The sequence below is a fragment of the Varanus komodoensis genome, unplaced genomic scaffold (assembly GCF_004798865.1).
Source record: "Varanus komodoensis strain SLA01 unplaced genomic scaffold, ASM479886v1 scaffold107, whole genome shotgun sequence".
Lineage (NCBI taxonomy): Eukaryota > Metazoa > Chordata > Lepidosauria > Squamata > Varanidae > Varanus > Varanus komodoensis.
In genome coordinates, this window is record NW_025335305.1 from 571,284 (window position 1) to 585,620 (window position 14,337).

A 14,337-nucleotide genomic window follows, 5' to 3' on the forward strand; every position below is an offset into this window, starting at 1 on the left:
TCCTGGCAGGTGGGCGTGATCAGCTGGGGAACATATGACCCATGTAAAAGGAAGAAGAAAACACAGAACAAGGAGACGATGCGAGATCCCCCTCCGCACAAACATAAACCTCGAGATTTTTATATCAGTCTCTTTAGTGTGCAAGACTGGCTGCGACGACACCTGAGCGATTCCCTGAAATTCATCCCTATGCAATGAACCACAAATATACATTCACAGTTACCCAGAATTCTTCCCAACACTGTTTGTTAAGGCATCTATCTCCATAATGCATATTAAAAACATAATTATCCGATGTCTCTGTTGTTTGTCTGTACTGTTTAGACACCCAGTTGAAAGATTAGAACTTAGTTTATGCCAGAATTGTTCAGTTCAAAGGCTTGAGTTTCTTCTGTAGCTGCTGTAAGTAGAATTAAATCAGTGGTTCTTCCCTGTAACAAGATCCTTGTGTGATGTGTATTCAAAAGGGAGTCCTATCAAGCCAAAGGTCGCTTGCAATGTTGATTAAAAGCTGCTTCCTTAGGGTCCTTCCCATTTTGTTGCCTTCTATTGGGCAGAACAGTGGGATTACTGATGGGTAGCATATTGAGGCACAATCAACTTTCATTTTCCTGAATGGGGATGTTCATGTCTGCATGAATATGTGCATATAGATTTCCCTCCGTATTTCTTGTCATTGTTCTATACTGAATTAGCTCTATTATATATGTTGTTTTACATATATATTGTAGAATTGTTATTGCTATACAACAATGGCAAGGAAGAAGCATGAGGAAATTAGTAATCAATAAATCAGGAAATGTGCTGGGCCTCTTCATTCATGCTGCCATGATTAACAGGAAGCAATAAATGCAGCTGCAGCTGCAAAGAGAAATCTTTTAATTAACGCTTGAGTTGTTCTGAGCAGCTTGCATAGTACTTTGGCAAACTGCCCTTGCAAGCTAGTGCTGCAATTTAGTTTTAAGTTTAAGAAAGATAAGAAACTCTGTTTGGAAGGGCGGGGGTACAAATGAACAGAAGGACAGCAGAGGAAACATGAAAAGGTAATTACATCATCTAGAGTCACTGAGTCTTTTGTTTTAAGTGCATATGAGAGAGTAATTCCAGGTTAAACTACTATGTAAGCAAGCTCAGAATCTAATTTTAATCTTGGAGTACAGTCTTAATGAATGTGAAGCAGAAATAGTTAGGGTACCTCTTAGCATTCATTGAGTGCCACTGGAGAACCATAATGTGAAGCAGAAAGGAAGTTTTGGAGGCCCAAAGCTGTAATTTAATGGCAACCTTATAACTCATGTTAAAAGCAAAACATTTCCAGGAAGGTTCTGGTACTGAGAATGTCCTCTCATGGCAATGTTTTCCTTCCTCTGTTTCCCCATCTTTTAGCAACTTTGTTTAATATGGCAGACAGAAAATAGGTTTTCAGGCAACTCTGTGGATTTGTCTGCCCAGATAGAACAAGAGTTAGGAGAAGGCTGTTGATCCCCTTCACTATCCGTAAACATGGCAAGACACTCAGACTTGGGACCCATCAGGGCTAGGAATATTCAAGTTACAATAAGGGCATAGCTGTTGAACCAGAACAATGGATTTTTTTCTTTCCTTGGGACTAGACTTACCCTGGGTCATCCAGGGTACAGGACAGAGAATAACAGGACCAAGTTACCAGAAGCCAGATTCTGACCAGATAGCAGAACAAATTTCCTGACTGCCAAAGTGGTAGGATAGTAGAACCAATTACCTAGAGAGGCTCTCCCACAATGGCAGCATTCAGGATGCAACTGGACAGCCATCTGAGGGAGATGGTTAAATTTGGGGGTCCTGCACTGAGCAGGAGATTGGACCCAATGGCCCTTTTGGCCTCTTCCAACTCCTATGATTCAAGGTCCAGAAGCTGCCGCTGGGGCTTGCCTAGCAGTGCACATATTACATGTGTTGAAGCAATTATACCAGATTGCTGCCTGATAGTTACCTGTGTGGTGTTGAAAAATGAATAATTTGGGGGTAGGTTGTGAACAGATTGCCTCTCCCAGTGTAGATTGGTGAAATCGCTAAGATAGTCAAAGGAGGTTGTACCTTGCAGATTGTAATCTGGTGGCAACTCTGAAGTGGGCTTTCTCCATGGTGACACCCACCTGTTGGCATTCTCTCCTTGTATTTGGAAGGCACCAACTGTGGTGTGTTTTAGGCATCCACTAAAGACCCATCTTGTCAAGCGATGCTCATGGGGTTTACCAGTTTGTTTGTTTGGAATTTTAATCATTTTAATCATTGTGCTTTATTTTGATATACAGTATATTGGATTTTCTGATTTTGTAAAATGCTTAGAAGTACTTTTAAGTGTGGTAAGTGATATATAACTTGATTAAATAAATTGAAGTGAGCAACTGACTTTTGCTGTTTGGTTAACTGCAAATCTTGATCCCCATGTTCCTGCTTCACTATACATCCATCTACCAACATGGCTAAATCTTTTAATTCTGTGGCCCACAAAGCTACACCCACTAATTTATCAAACTGTCTTCTGTGTATCAGTGCTCTGTTTGGAAGGACAGGTGCAAGCAAGGCTGCTTAACATGTGTTTTTCTGTCTACTCAGCAATCCTTCCTGCAATTTGGTAATTGTCCTGTTTTAGAAGAACTGAAACTTCCTACCATGGTCTTCTCACCCACCCTCAAGTATTTAGCAATCACTTTCCCTTCATTGTGTAAAAAAATGAGGAAGTTTCATGGTTTAATGCTGGATCAATACTGTAATGTTAGAAAAACAAATACACGGAGGAGCTGGGATTGGGTCATGGCTGCAAGTAAATGCTTGGGTCAGGGAGCAAGTTCGTTTCATCACTTACAAGACTGGCAGCTTGCTGATCGTGGCCTCCAGTAATCCTGTAAAATCAGTACATCGTGAACTCATATGTAATGTGTCTTAAGTGGGGAATTTCCCTCCTTGCCTTTTTTGTCTTCTTGCCTTCAAGCCATTTGGGTTTCCCCCTATTTCCTTCCCTCGGGTGCCTGGATTTCTGTGCACCTGCAGGGAAAAAAAAATATCCTCACCCCTCCCAGCCCTGCTATTGCTTAAGCAATGCTATTTCCCAAAACTCAGCTGTTTCCTCGGGGTGGGGTTAGCGAAAGCCTATCTTATGGGGAGGAAAGCCAACGTTTCAGAAATAGCAGGACTGCAGTGGTGCCGCACCATAGAAGCTACAGACGGGCTGGAAGGCAAATAGGAAGAAGGACCAGACATGCTGCGGTTTGACCCACTTTTCTGCATTCTCGTTTTCCTTCGGGCAATTTATACAGGTAAGGTAACATCTCACAGTGGCAGAGGGCTTCTAATGCCTCGAGCTCCTCTCGGAGCACTGCACTGCCTAAACATACTCAGGGATGCCTCGAAGCGAAAATCCTAGAATCACATTTCCGTTTGAAACACTGCTAAAATGTTTCCTTCTAGATACTCTGGGTCAGAAATGAAACAACCGAAACAAAACTTTGAGATCCTTAATTTTTTCTGTGTGAACATTGCATTGAATCCAATATTAGACTGATTTATTGCATTATGTTTAAGTAGGAATAATTGCATTAAGTAGGAATATAATTGAATGTAACATGTTGCTGTTAAATATTTGCTTCCCCCCCCCCCCCCCCATACAGTAGTACCTTGGCTCACAAACTTAATCCGTTCCAGGACTCTAGTCCTGACCCAAATTGGTCTTGAGCCAAGTTAAATTTCCCCATAAAGTTCAATGTAAATAAGGTTAATGCATTCTGTAACTATTTTTTTAATCAGAAAACTGTGAAGCAAAGTGACAAAGAACAACAAAGATCATGGCCATTCCCCCACACACCCCAAGCATTTCTGAATAGACTTATATGAGATTGTACTTTCATTTTATGTGGAAGTATTAAATAGAAGATATTTCTGTATTACATTTCTATACTGCCCAATAGTGGAAAATTGTTCACAATAATTCAAAACATAAAATACAGTATAAAAATTTAAATGTTTGAAATTACAGTTTAAAATAGAAGAAAAAACCTGAGTAAAACTTAGTAGCTGTAAAAGAATTTGAAATAAAGCACAAGATTTAAAACAATTAAAATAATACTATTTAATAGCCATGCAATGATAGTGGTATCAACAGCTGACTTGTATTGATTTCTAGTTTCTGACAAAGTACCTGATTTTGTATATGAAGTCTCCCAAAAATAATCAAAAGATTATTCAGTAGAAGACTGATTTTTTTCTGAGTTTAAGAAAATATTCATGCTTAACATTTGAATAACAAATCAGGCAATTTGCAGATTGCATTTCAGCCTTGTTCAGAGACATTTTGATGTCACAGAATTCCCATATGAAAAAACTCATGTACAGGAATTGAGGGCGCAAGTGCAATCTACCTTAGATAATCATGTAAATGCTTCTTTACATGTACATCTGCTGGGGAGTCATAATTGGCTGTGACCCAGTGCATGCACTCTGGGCAAACTATATCTGTATATTTGACACGCACAGTGATTGGGTTCACATGGCACAACAATCCATCATTGGTTGCTATCTGCAGTTGTTTGTTGTGTTCTGTGAACTCAGGCCGATTTCTTCTTACATGGGCAACAAGCTATGCCACAAGCCATGAGTTGTTTTAAGGTTTGTTCTGGCCACAGTAGGTTGTCATATCTCTGAACCCCAACCCACAACAAGAGTGGGGGGAATTGGCTAGCTGCAAGGAAAAAGTCCTGCTACTCTTGCCATGGGGCTACTGGGTGAGCCCCACTGTCTGCTGCCCCCAAAACATCCTAGCAACATATTCGCCCCCATTGCAAGCTGTTTGTTTGTTTGTTTAAAATATTTATATGCCGTCCTAATTCACAAAAAGCCTCAGGACAGCTTGTTTTGAGCTCACTACAGATTTTCTTCCCATCTAATTTTCTGGATAATGTAAAAGTTGTTTTAATCACTGTGAGCAGCCCCCTCATAGTACCCCAGCACTTTCCTAGCATTAAAAAAAATCTGCAAAAGAATGTGCACAACATTTTTTCAAACTACAGTTGTGCTGCTGCACGGATTCAAAGCCTTGTCTGGGACAACATCCAGTGGAGTGTTAGTTGCCAAGAGACAGCAGGTACTAACCCTGAACATTGTCCAGAGGAGGCTCCAAATGCAATTTCTCCCCACTTTGGGGTTTGTTTGTTCTGTGACCTCTGTTAGAAGGTGAGCCACCAAGAAAAAGCAAAGGTGCAATTGAGCTTTAGATGTGGAAAGGGCTTGGTGGGATTTGACATCACTCTGCAGCAGCATCCTCAAAATCCCCTGTCCCTCACCTTTCAGGTCCCACCAGAATATACATTTTTTTTCTTTGTCCCAGGCCTTTAAGTGCTAAGGAACTTGCAAATGTTTTCTCCCTTTCCCCCATTCCCTTTATTCCAGAGAAAAGGAGTTTTGAGCGCTTTGCCAGCTAGCTGCCAATTTTTGGGTTCCTACAAAAAGTGTGTGGGGGCAGGGGGATGTATTGGGCCATACACAGATACATGTCTCAGTCCAGAACCACCCACTTGCCATTCAAAAGCTGCTTTTTAAAATTGTGCAAAAAAGTAAGTAAAAAGTTTGACACCATGGGCAGTCCCTCCAAAGTGTTGCTGGGGCCCTTTGAAGGGAAAATTGAGAACATAATCTTGGGAAGGGAAGGGAAGAGGAAAGAAATATAGCAAGGGGGGGAGACATTTCTCCTGTGGTGTCCCCTGAGATACTTGCAGGATAAGTGAAATGGGAGGAGGAAGCCAACAACCAACAATGACCCCACTCATCTTTTACTTGCACGAAAGAGCATGGATTAACCATTACACTAGGTACACTAAACTACAGGGTCGCTGACAAAAACTGGAGCCCCTGCAATAGTTTGGTAATTTCCCAATGTGAAGAATATGTCAATATTGCACCATCCCTCTCTGGATGGGAGTTGGTTCCCATGAGTGCAGTAAAATGCCACATTCAGATTTGGGAGGTATGCATTTTCTGGATGCTTGGCCTCAGGCTACCTCTCATCCTGCACTGCAAATATAAAGGGGGTCATTTTTATAGATAAACTGCAAGTCACATGCCTTGATCTATAAAGCCCTGCCTCATAGATTTCCAGCTGAATGACAGCTAGCTATGTTTACTTATTACTGAAGTGAAATGCACTCAGCATGTGATTTAGAGTCCTGATCTTGATTACTAGTTTACCTAATCCTAGGCTGCGTGTTGGCCTTCAAAATACGCTCGGAGGATGCACCTCCCCTCAGTGACTGCTCCTGGTCAGAGCGTTTCTCTGAGGATAAAACAGCCCCTTCACTCAAGTTGCACCGCATGACTGGGAGAGCAGGGCTGCGCCCAGTGGCCTTGTGCTCCCGTTCACTCCTCCCCCATGGCCATTCATTGTGTGGGCAGGACAAAGGAAGTATGCTCTATGTATGTAGGTTCCCCCCATGCCTTGCAACCCCATGCCACCCAGATTTTACCTCCCCAAAAACATGCGTGGGGGCGGTGGCAGGAATGCATAGATGGTACCCATAGGGGCAGCCTCCCCCCCGTGTTAGTCGCAAAACCTTCCCAAACTAGAGGGAGAACTCATATATGGACTGAGCTCAAAGTTTCCTCCAAGGCAAGACTGTTATCTTACAGCAAGATACGGGAGCAGTGTTTGGATTCTAAGTGTATACTGATTTTTTTTAAGGTGGTTGCAGGCAAGAAGTTGTGTGCTTCAGATTTCGAGGAGACACTTGTGGCTCCTTGCCACGGTTCCCCACCCTCGCCGCTACCTATTTGTTTTCACTCTTTCTGTGGGTTGCCTATATCACTGTCCAGAAGGAGAGGATGAAACAAATGGAGGCCCCCACTCTTTTCCTCTTGTCTCTCATCACTGTTCACATGTGTGGAGAAGCCAGATGAAGCAGCAATGTTATGGGAGGAAGAGGAGATCCTGGGGGCCCACTGTATGTCCTCTACTGGGTCAGACTGCTATAGATTGGCTTAGTGCCATTTTCACTTTACTGCAGTGGTCTAGAAGCCTGACAAAAGTCTTGCATCACAGGGGAGACAACAAAACATTATGGATCCGCGATAGAGACTGCTAATTTTATTTGCTACTAGGGTTGCTCTGGCATGTTTAATTCAGGATGATCTCTCCAGGCAAACTTAAACACACAATTTTATGCATGGTTAGACAGAAAAAAGCATACAACTCCTAGCATTCCATCTTTTCCATTAAAAAAAATAAGCATGTATAAGACTTAAGTTTCTGAATCTGCACAGTGGTTAGAGAGTGGTTTTTTTCCTCTGCAAAACTGCAGTTGACTAAGTTACATTTTGTTAGCTGTAGTTCTTTGTCAACAGCAGTTCTGTGGAGAAACTGAACACTCCCTTTGAGATGGGCACCTCTGAGCTGAGAGACTGTGACACTGATTGCACACAAAGTTCCAAAAAGTTTAAAACTTACTCATATTTGTAGTGAGAATAAAGACCTTGGCCTTAAAGGTCTAAGACTAAATAGTCTTACATTATGTATTTTTAAATGGTTTGAAAAAACAGCAACATGCAAATAACAATTCCACAGCGGTTGTCATGATGGTGGTTGGAATAGGCAGGAAAAGGGGAGTTTAGCTCTGTCCTGCCTGCCTTTAGTTGTGACAAAAAAAATATATGCTCCCCTCCAAAGCCTCTATTTGCACTGTGGAAGGAGATTGAACACACACACACAGAGTCCTAGAATAAATGGCAGTCGAACCATTATTTTAAATACAGTCATACTTGGAGATATTGTGGGTTTGGTTCTGGACCACTGGAACAAGTCAAACATAGCAATGACTTGGGTCACAAATCCTGTAGAGGCACACCTCAGACATTCTGCAGGTTGAGTTCCAGACCACTGCAATAAAGCGAAAATAGAAGTAAAGTGAGTCACACATCAATCTAACAATTGCAGGGAGCAATATCTGCAAAGCGCAATAAAGTGGGGGCAATAAATAACCTGTAGGTAGAAGTCAACTTGGCCCCCAGCCTCCAACCTTGATGAATCTTTTTTCCTGCCAATAGGGGGAGCCCTGTGCCGCCTTTTTGGAAGCTCACACAGTTTGAGGGAACTGAAAAGGCCTGTTCGCTTCCCTATTTCAGACTGGCCTTTAGGGTAGAGCTGTCAAACGATTTGGAAAAAAAATCCCCAAACACAAGTTGAGCAGCTTTTGTGCCTTAAAAAGTATATAATTCTATAGAATCTATTCGGTGAAATTTTTCTATGCGTGGTGAGGCAAGTCTTCCCTCATCTGGTGCCCTCCCCACGTTATGGGGGCAATTCCTAGCATTCCTGCTCATGGCCGTGCAGGTTGGGCCTGACTGGGGTTGTGGGTCAAAGACGAGGAGAGGGCCAGGCCGGGGAAGGCTGCTGCAGGCGTTGTAGCTTCCCACCCACACGGGATACTGCAATGCAGCCTTCTGTGGCCATTACAAAATGCCAGCTGGAGACTGAAAGAAATTCTCTTTGAGGGGACTGGGGAAAGTCTTGAGATTTGGACTGTCAGAGGCGGGTTGTGAGAGACCTGGAGCGCAGGGCCAGCCCGATTAGGCAGAGTAGGGCAATAGCCTCAGAAGCAGACAGTGCAAAGCGGCAGCAAGGTGCGAAAGAGAGACCCTGAAGGGCACTGCCCATGCACAGTGTTGAAGAGAGGCTCCTCTACTGGCCCAGCTGGCTTTTCTCCACAGAATGGATGGGCGGCCATCTTGTTCTTGGCTCGAGGCAGCAGAGTGTCTTGGGCCGGCACTTTCAGAACGGACACCTTTTGTCTAGCGCAATCATTCAGCTCCATCCACTCCCATTTGTTACTTAGAGACTTTTCTTAGAGAATTGTATACCTGCCAGAGTTATTCCTCTTGCTTTCTCCCCTCCCTGTTCAGGGAAACCCAGCTTTTCCCCTTCTTGTCTGTCAAGTTGCCCACCGGTTGCTTCTCTTTCCTTTCAGAAGGGTGGGTATGGGGTGAGCTGCACCTCACTGTATTTTGGGGCTCTGGCAATCTTCCCCCTCACTACAGTTTGATCCCAGGCCATGTAGTTATCTTTTCAGCTTTGGGTTATGGATAGGGAAAGTGCATTTACATTTGGAGGCACAGGTGGGATCCAATCTACCCCGCCCCCTATTTACCCTAACTGTCCAGTTCTGAACCAGTTTTCACCCCTGCCTACCCTCTGAGCTAAATCTGAGCATGCTCACTTTTAAATTAGTGGCAGCACTGGCTAATTTTGTTAATAATGTGCTCTATTAGTAGCTTCTTAATTTCTAGTCTTTAACCTTTGTGATAATTTAATTGTCAGTTTGAGATTTCAGATGGATTCTAAAACTGTTCCTTACTAATGTATTGTTGTGTTGCCAACCTGCTATAAAGTGATTCTTCCCATTATATCGCAATGTTATGTGGCTCAAAATCATCAGCAGTCTATGAGTGATGAATTTCCTAGGGTGTTTGGCAACTATTCCCAGTAAGAGCAACAATGTCTTATGTTTCTTGTCAAGTGCCTTAATTATGTTTTCTGGAATGGATCTTTTTAATGGATTTTGTTTGCCCCATGTTGTTCAAGCTACAGTAGCTTTCCCAGATATCCAAACCATTTCACATGAACAATGAATACAGAGGACAGTGAGCTACTTGGATTAAATAAAAAAGTGTACCTAGGTCTCTATCAGTTGAGCTGCTAGTTCTTTCTAGATCTTTGCCACCATACCACAAACCTTTTCTTCCTGGTTATAAAGGAAGGAGTAGAATTATGACCTTAAAATCATAGGATCATACAGTTGGAAGAGGCCTACTAGGCCATCAGGTCCAACTCAATGCAGGACTCAAGTCTCACATCCACATTCCAACCAGGCCTGATACTGCTTGGCTTCCAAACTGAGGCAGGATCAGGCAGTTTAGACTATACAGAAGCTTGCTGCAGTTTGAGTAAAAATGTATAATCTGGCTGGTTCTACATGTCATTGTCTACATATCTGTTCTTAGTGTTGCAAGAGATTGTACTATCACCAAAAGAATCTCTGAACCATGACCTGAGTAAATAGCTTGTGCCCTACTACTTGTGAACTGAACTCTTTTAACTGCTTTTCCTCCAGAAGCTAATGATGCCTCCTGTGACCCCAAAACAGCAGAAATTATAGGAGGCTCCTATGCTCTGCTGCAAAATGGCACAGTGTTACAGTATTTCTGCCCGAATGGAACATACCCACACCCTACAGACATACGGACTTGTGAGTATAACGGGCGATGGAGCCGCATGACCAATCAATATGGCAGGAACATCGCAAAGGCCAAGTGCGAAGGTATGAAGGCAATTGTTCATTTCTAAACAAGGAAGTCTTACTTTTCAAGCTGATTTGGAAGTGACAGTTATGAAATTTTGCAGTCTGGACATCATAACCTTATAGGCCCTGACTCTTTAGATGGTAATATGTCAACATCTGGTAGGCCAACTCTGTTGCATCCAGGTAGTCTCCTGGGAAGTCATTCTAATGTGTCTCCCTCTGTTCAGAAACACCACTGTCTGGAAGCTGCATCATGTATCTTTGCAAACGGAAGCCTTTCCCAGTTTGATGTGGGCTGTATAGTTTGTGCGGCTGAGAAGTTTTAGCACAAAGGGAAATGCATTCTGTATAATCCATCTGCATGAAATGTTTGTATTTAAAACAATCTTATCCTGCCATTTATTGATTTGTTTGGCTGGAACAAATATATTTGTATACTCATGCTTCATCTTGAAGGCATATTACATATAAATTACATTACAAATTATATATGAAACTAGAAAAGAATAACCCATAGAAATAAGGGACATGGTAGAACTGCAAGATAAAATATGAAAACCTTTCTCAAACCTAAAAGCAGACTTAACACTCTACAGATTTTTTTTTAAGGTCTTCACCTTGTAATGAAAAAACATTAAAGTTAGCACTGGGGTTGGGAGCTCAGAGATTGTTTCCAGATGGAAGGTTCCTGCCACTATGAATAAAAAGCCATTGTGCAGCAAGTCTTTCGATTTTTCTTAATACATTTTCTGAGATAAGAAAAAAGCAGAAGTGGTGGGAAGATACAGGAGGTTTACAAGAGGAAAACAACATGTATATCCCCTGTGAAATTCTGGGGATGAGACGGGGTGATGGTGCCATAGAAACCAGGATGCAGCAACTGAGGAGGCCATGTTCCCAGCCAGTCATCCTCCAGGGTCCCGTGAAGAAGAGCCTCAACAGCAGAGCTAACTATCCAGGTAGATTCATGAAGAGAAGTCGGTTCTGATACATAAAGTTCAGTGGTCCCAAGCCCTTTAAAGGCTAAGAGGAGTCCACATCAGCAAACAAACTACAAACCTGTCCACCAGAGGTCTCCAAAGCAGTGGTTATACAGAAATGCAAAGATAAAGAGTGTTTCCTGATAAGACTTTTATTATGCAATCGCCATGTCTCCTTCATGGAATATCGGAGGTGCAGTCCAGCCATCATTGTATTCCACTTGCACCTTCCTTTGTTTTTCCACCACTTCTTCCATCGTTTTTCAAAAAATGTATTAAGGATAAGAAAATTGAATGTCTGCACAGAATCCTTGGATTGGGACTACTAAGGACCACTAATTGGGACCACTCATATATGTGTGAGCCACCCAGAGAGCCTTATGGCTAATAGGGAACCATACAAGTCTAATAAATAAATAAGGAGGCATTTGTCTAGAAACACCCAAACTATAGAATGAAGCAAACTAAAATCAGCAGCTTCAGCTTTGACTGAGATGTTATATGAGAGAAGGGCGGGGATTATAGCTTGCCGAATTCCTGGGAGAGCAGAGAAGTTTTTACCTGGGTGTCTCAAGGATGGGTGATAGGTCAATATGTTTGAAGCAAGCATTCTGTAATTAGGGTGTCACAGCAGGAAAGGCCTTGGTAGCCACCCAGTCTGACATAGAGGTTATTGGTCTCACTTCATGGTCTGGAGGCAGATGAGGCAGCCACTTTGTTGAATCTAAGCACACCTGGCTATGATGAGTGCTTGGAGGGAAGGCCACCTGGGAAAAGCATAGAGCCATTCAGAGTTCTGTGAAGAAGGTAGAATTTAAATGTAATAAAAGAAATAATTAAGTTGATCTAAGATGGAAGTGACATGATCAGCCATGAAGCTCATGGGTGACCTTGGGCCAGTTACTATTGCTGTGTAAAGTATGAGTATCTGTTCGTGTATGCATATTATCCCGAGCTGCTTCAAAGAACAGCAGGATAAAAATCAGACAGATATTATGTATGCAGGCTTTGTGCTCTTTGTAGCTACATCCAACATGACATACATGCACTTCTTGTTCAATTGGACTTCTCCTTGCTCTCTTCCAAATCTGTTCTGTAGACAGTGACCCAGGCAGTGATGTGCATTCCAGAAAAAAAGCAAATCTGAACATATTCAAATTAGGTTAATTTGCATAGGAAAACATTCATTTTGCTTCAGAAAACTATTCTAATGTCTATAGATATAATTAGCATGTTTATTCAATATTTCATCGGCAAAACTTTGAAAAAGTACCCCATTTTAAATAAGCTCTGACACAACATATATAGGAATTTTTACTGGAATACTTGTAAAAATTTCAACACTATAGTATGTGCATCTTTTACATAGTTTATATTGGGGGGGGGGGGAACCAAAGTACAGTTGTAATGTTAATTAATTGTATCAACCAAGGAACTATGCACGAACTGTGAACAGCACTTTATGTATTTCAACAAAGTTCAGCTTTCTTCCACTAGGGTTACTGGGGTTCCTCTCAGTTTTTTGTCACTATTGGTTAGCTCCATTTCAATCTGGAACAGAAATGTATTGCAGTGACATATATGTATCCTTTCATATACTTGCTCATGATAATCACCTGAAAAAAACCAATTACAATTTTCCAACTGCCAAGCTTGCCTAATATGATATTTGAAACTAGCATATATTTGCATAGCACAAGAGAAGCAAGCACTCCATAAAGCCAGAGTTGCAAATGTTGCAACAGTGGTGCCCACACATGTCTGCCCGACATTTGGCAGAACACTCCGTGCCCATATCAGCCTTATCAGCCACCTGCAGACACACCGTGGACAGCTCACAACCCGTTAGATGTCAAGGTCCTCATCGAAAACGATGGACGAACATCATATTTGTTTATACTAACAAACTTGTAAAACTGAAAAATTTTCTGCAGAAAAATAAAGCACTGGATTTTTTTCTGCTTCATATCACCATCCCCAATCTTCCAGAGCAGATTTACAGGGGAGGGTGTCAGCCTGCAGTAGGGGGAAATCTGTTCCCCGAGTGATGTGCATTCTGCTAGCAGAAAGAAAACATTGTGTGCAACCTTTTAAATGTTTTTAAATATTTTTAAATATTGCAAGGGTGAAATCTCGTCTTACTCAGCTAGGCCCGAATGTTCCCAAGTTCAGAACAAGGTTGCATATAAGCAGCTCCTTGATGCTTTTCAAACCATCTATTTCCTCAACTACACATTATTTTATTTATTTATTTAGAAATTTCTATGCCACCCCATTTGCCAAAGCCTTGGGGCGGCTCACAAAACATCAATTAAAATATAATACACTAAAAATATAAAACGAATTAACAATATACACATATCCTATTACCACATAAGGCCCTTTCAGATGTTTGAAGATAATACATCTATTCACTAACCATGCTTGGAGCTGGGAGTGGGGTAGGATTGTGGTGACAGGTGTTGCCCACTCAGATATTTTTATCTGACAGTAAAACAAACAGTGGCTACAGATTTTACCACACATGCTGTTTTCACATATTTTAACCATCTCGTGTGTGACAGACTCCCCCTCAGCACTTTCTGGGTGGTACAGATAACTGAACTGATGTGAAATATGGATGTTCTCCAAATATGCCAGTATCAAATACACATTTTTAGTATTTAGATATACCTAAAATGGGTCCATGTTTGTGTAGGCTTTGATGCATTATTTTTATACTCTCTATACTCTCTTGAAAGTTCCCAGGCTTACATATGTAAGACATATGTAAATCAGTTGAGCAGGAAAAATGCTGACGTGTGCATTTTAACAGCTGTTTGATCTGCAAGAGTCAATGTTGCTGTGATGTGCCGTCAAGTTGTCTCCAGCTTATGGTAACTCTATGAATGAAAGTCTTCCAAAATGTCCTGTCTATGACAGTCGTACTTAGCTCTTGTAAACACAAGGCTGTGGCTTTCTTTAGGGAGTCAATCCATCTCTTATTTGGTCTTCCCTATCATTTTCTGCCTTCATCTTTCCATTTCAGGAGTCAGTAG

General features: G+C 41.8%; 1 protein-coding gene across 1 annotated transcript in view; it reads left to right on the top strand.

Moving 5' to 3' along the window:
* Window positions 1–14,337, top strand: part of LOC123018017 — a 76,705-nt gene that overhangs the window by 38,853 nt on the left and 23,515 nt on the right. The window contains exons 18-20 of the mRNA XM_044419756.1: window positions 10–195; window positions 3,227–3,299; window positions 10,131–10,337. Of these exons, the coding sequence (XP_044275691.1) occupies window positions 10–195; window positions 3,227–3,299; window positions 10,131–10,337 (466 nt within the window). The remainder of the gene's footprint in view (window positions 1–9; window positions 196–3,226; window positions 3,300–10,130; window positions 10,338–14,337) is intronic.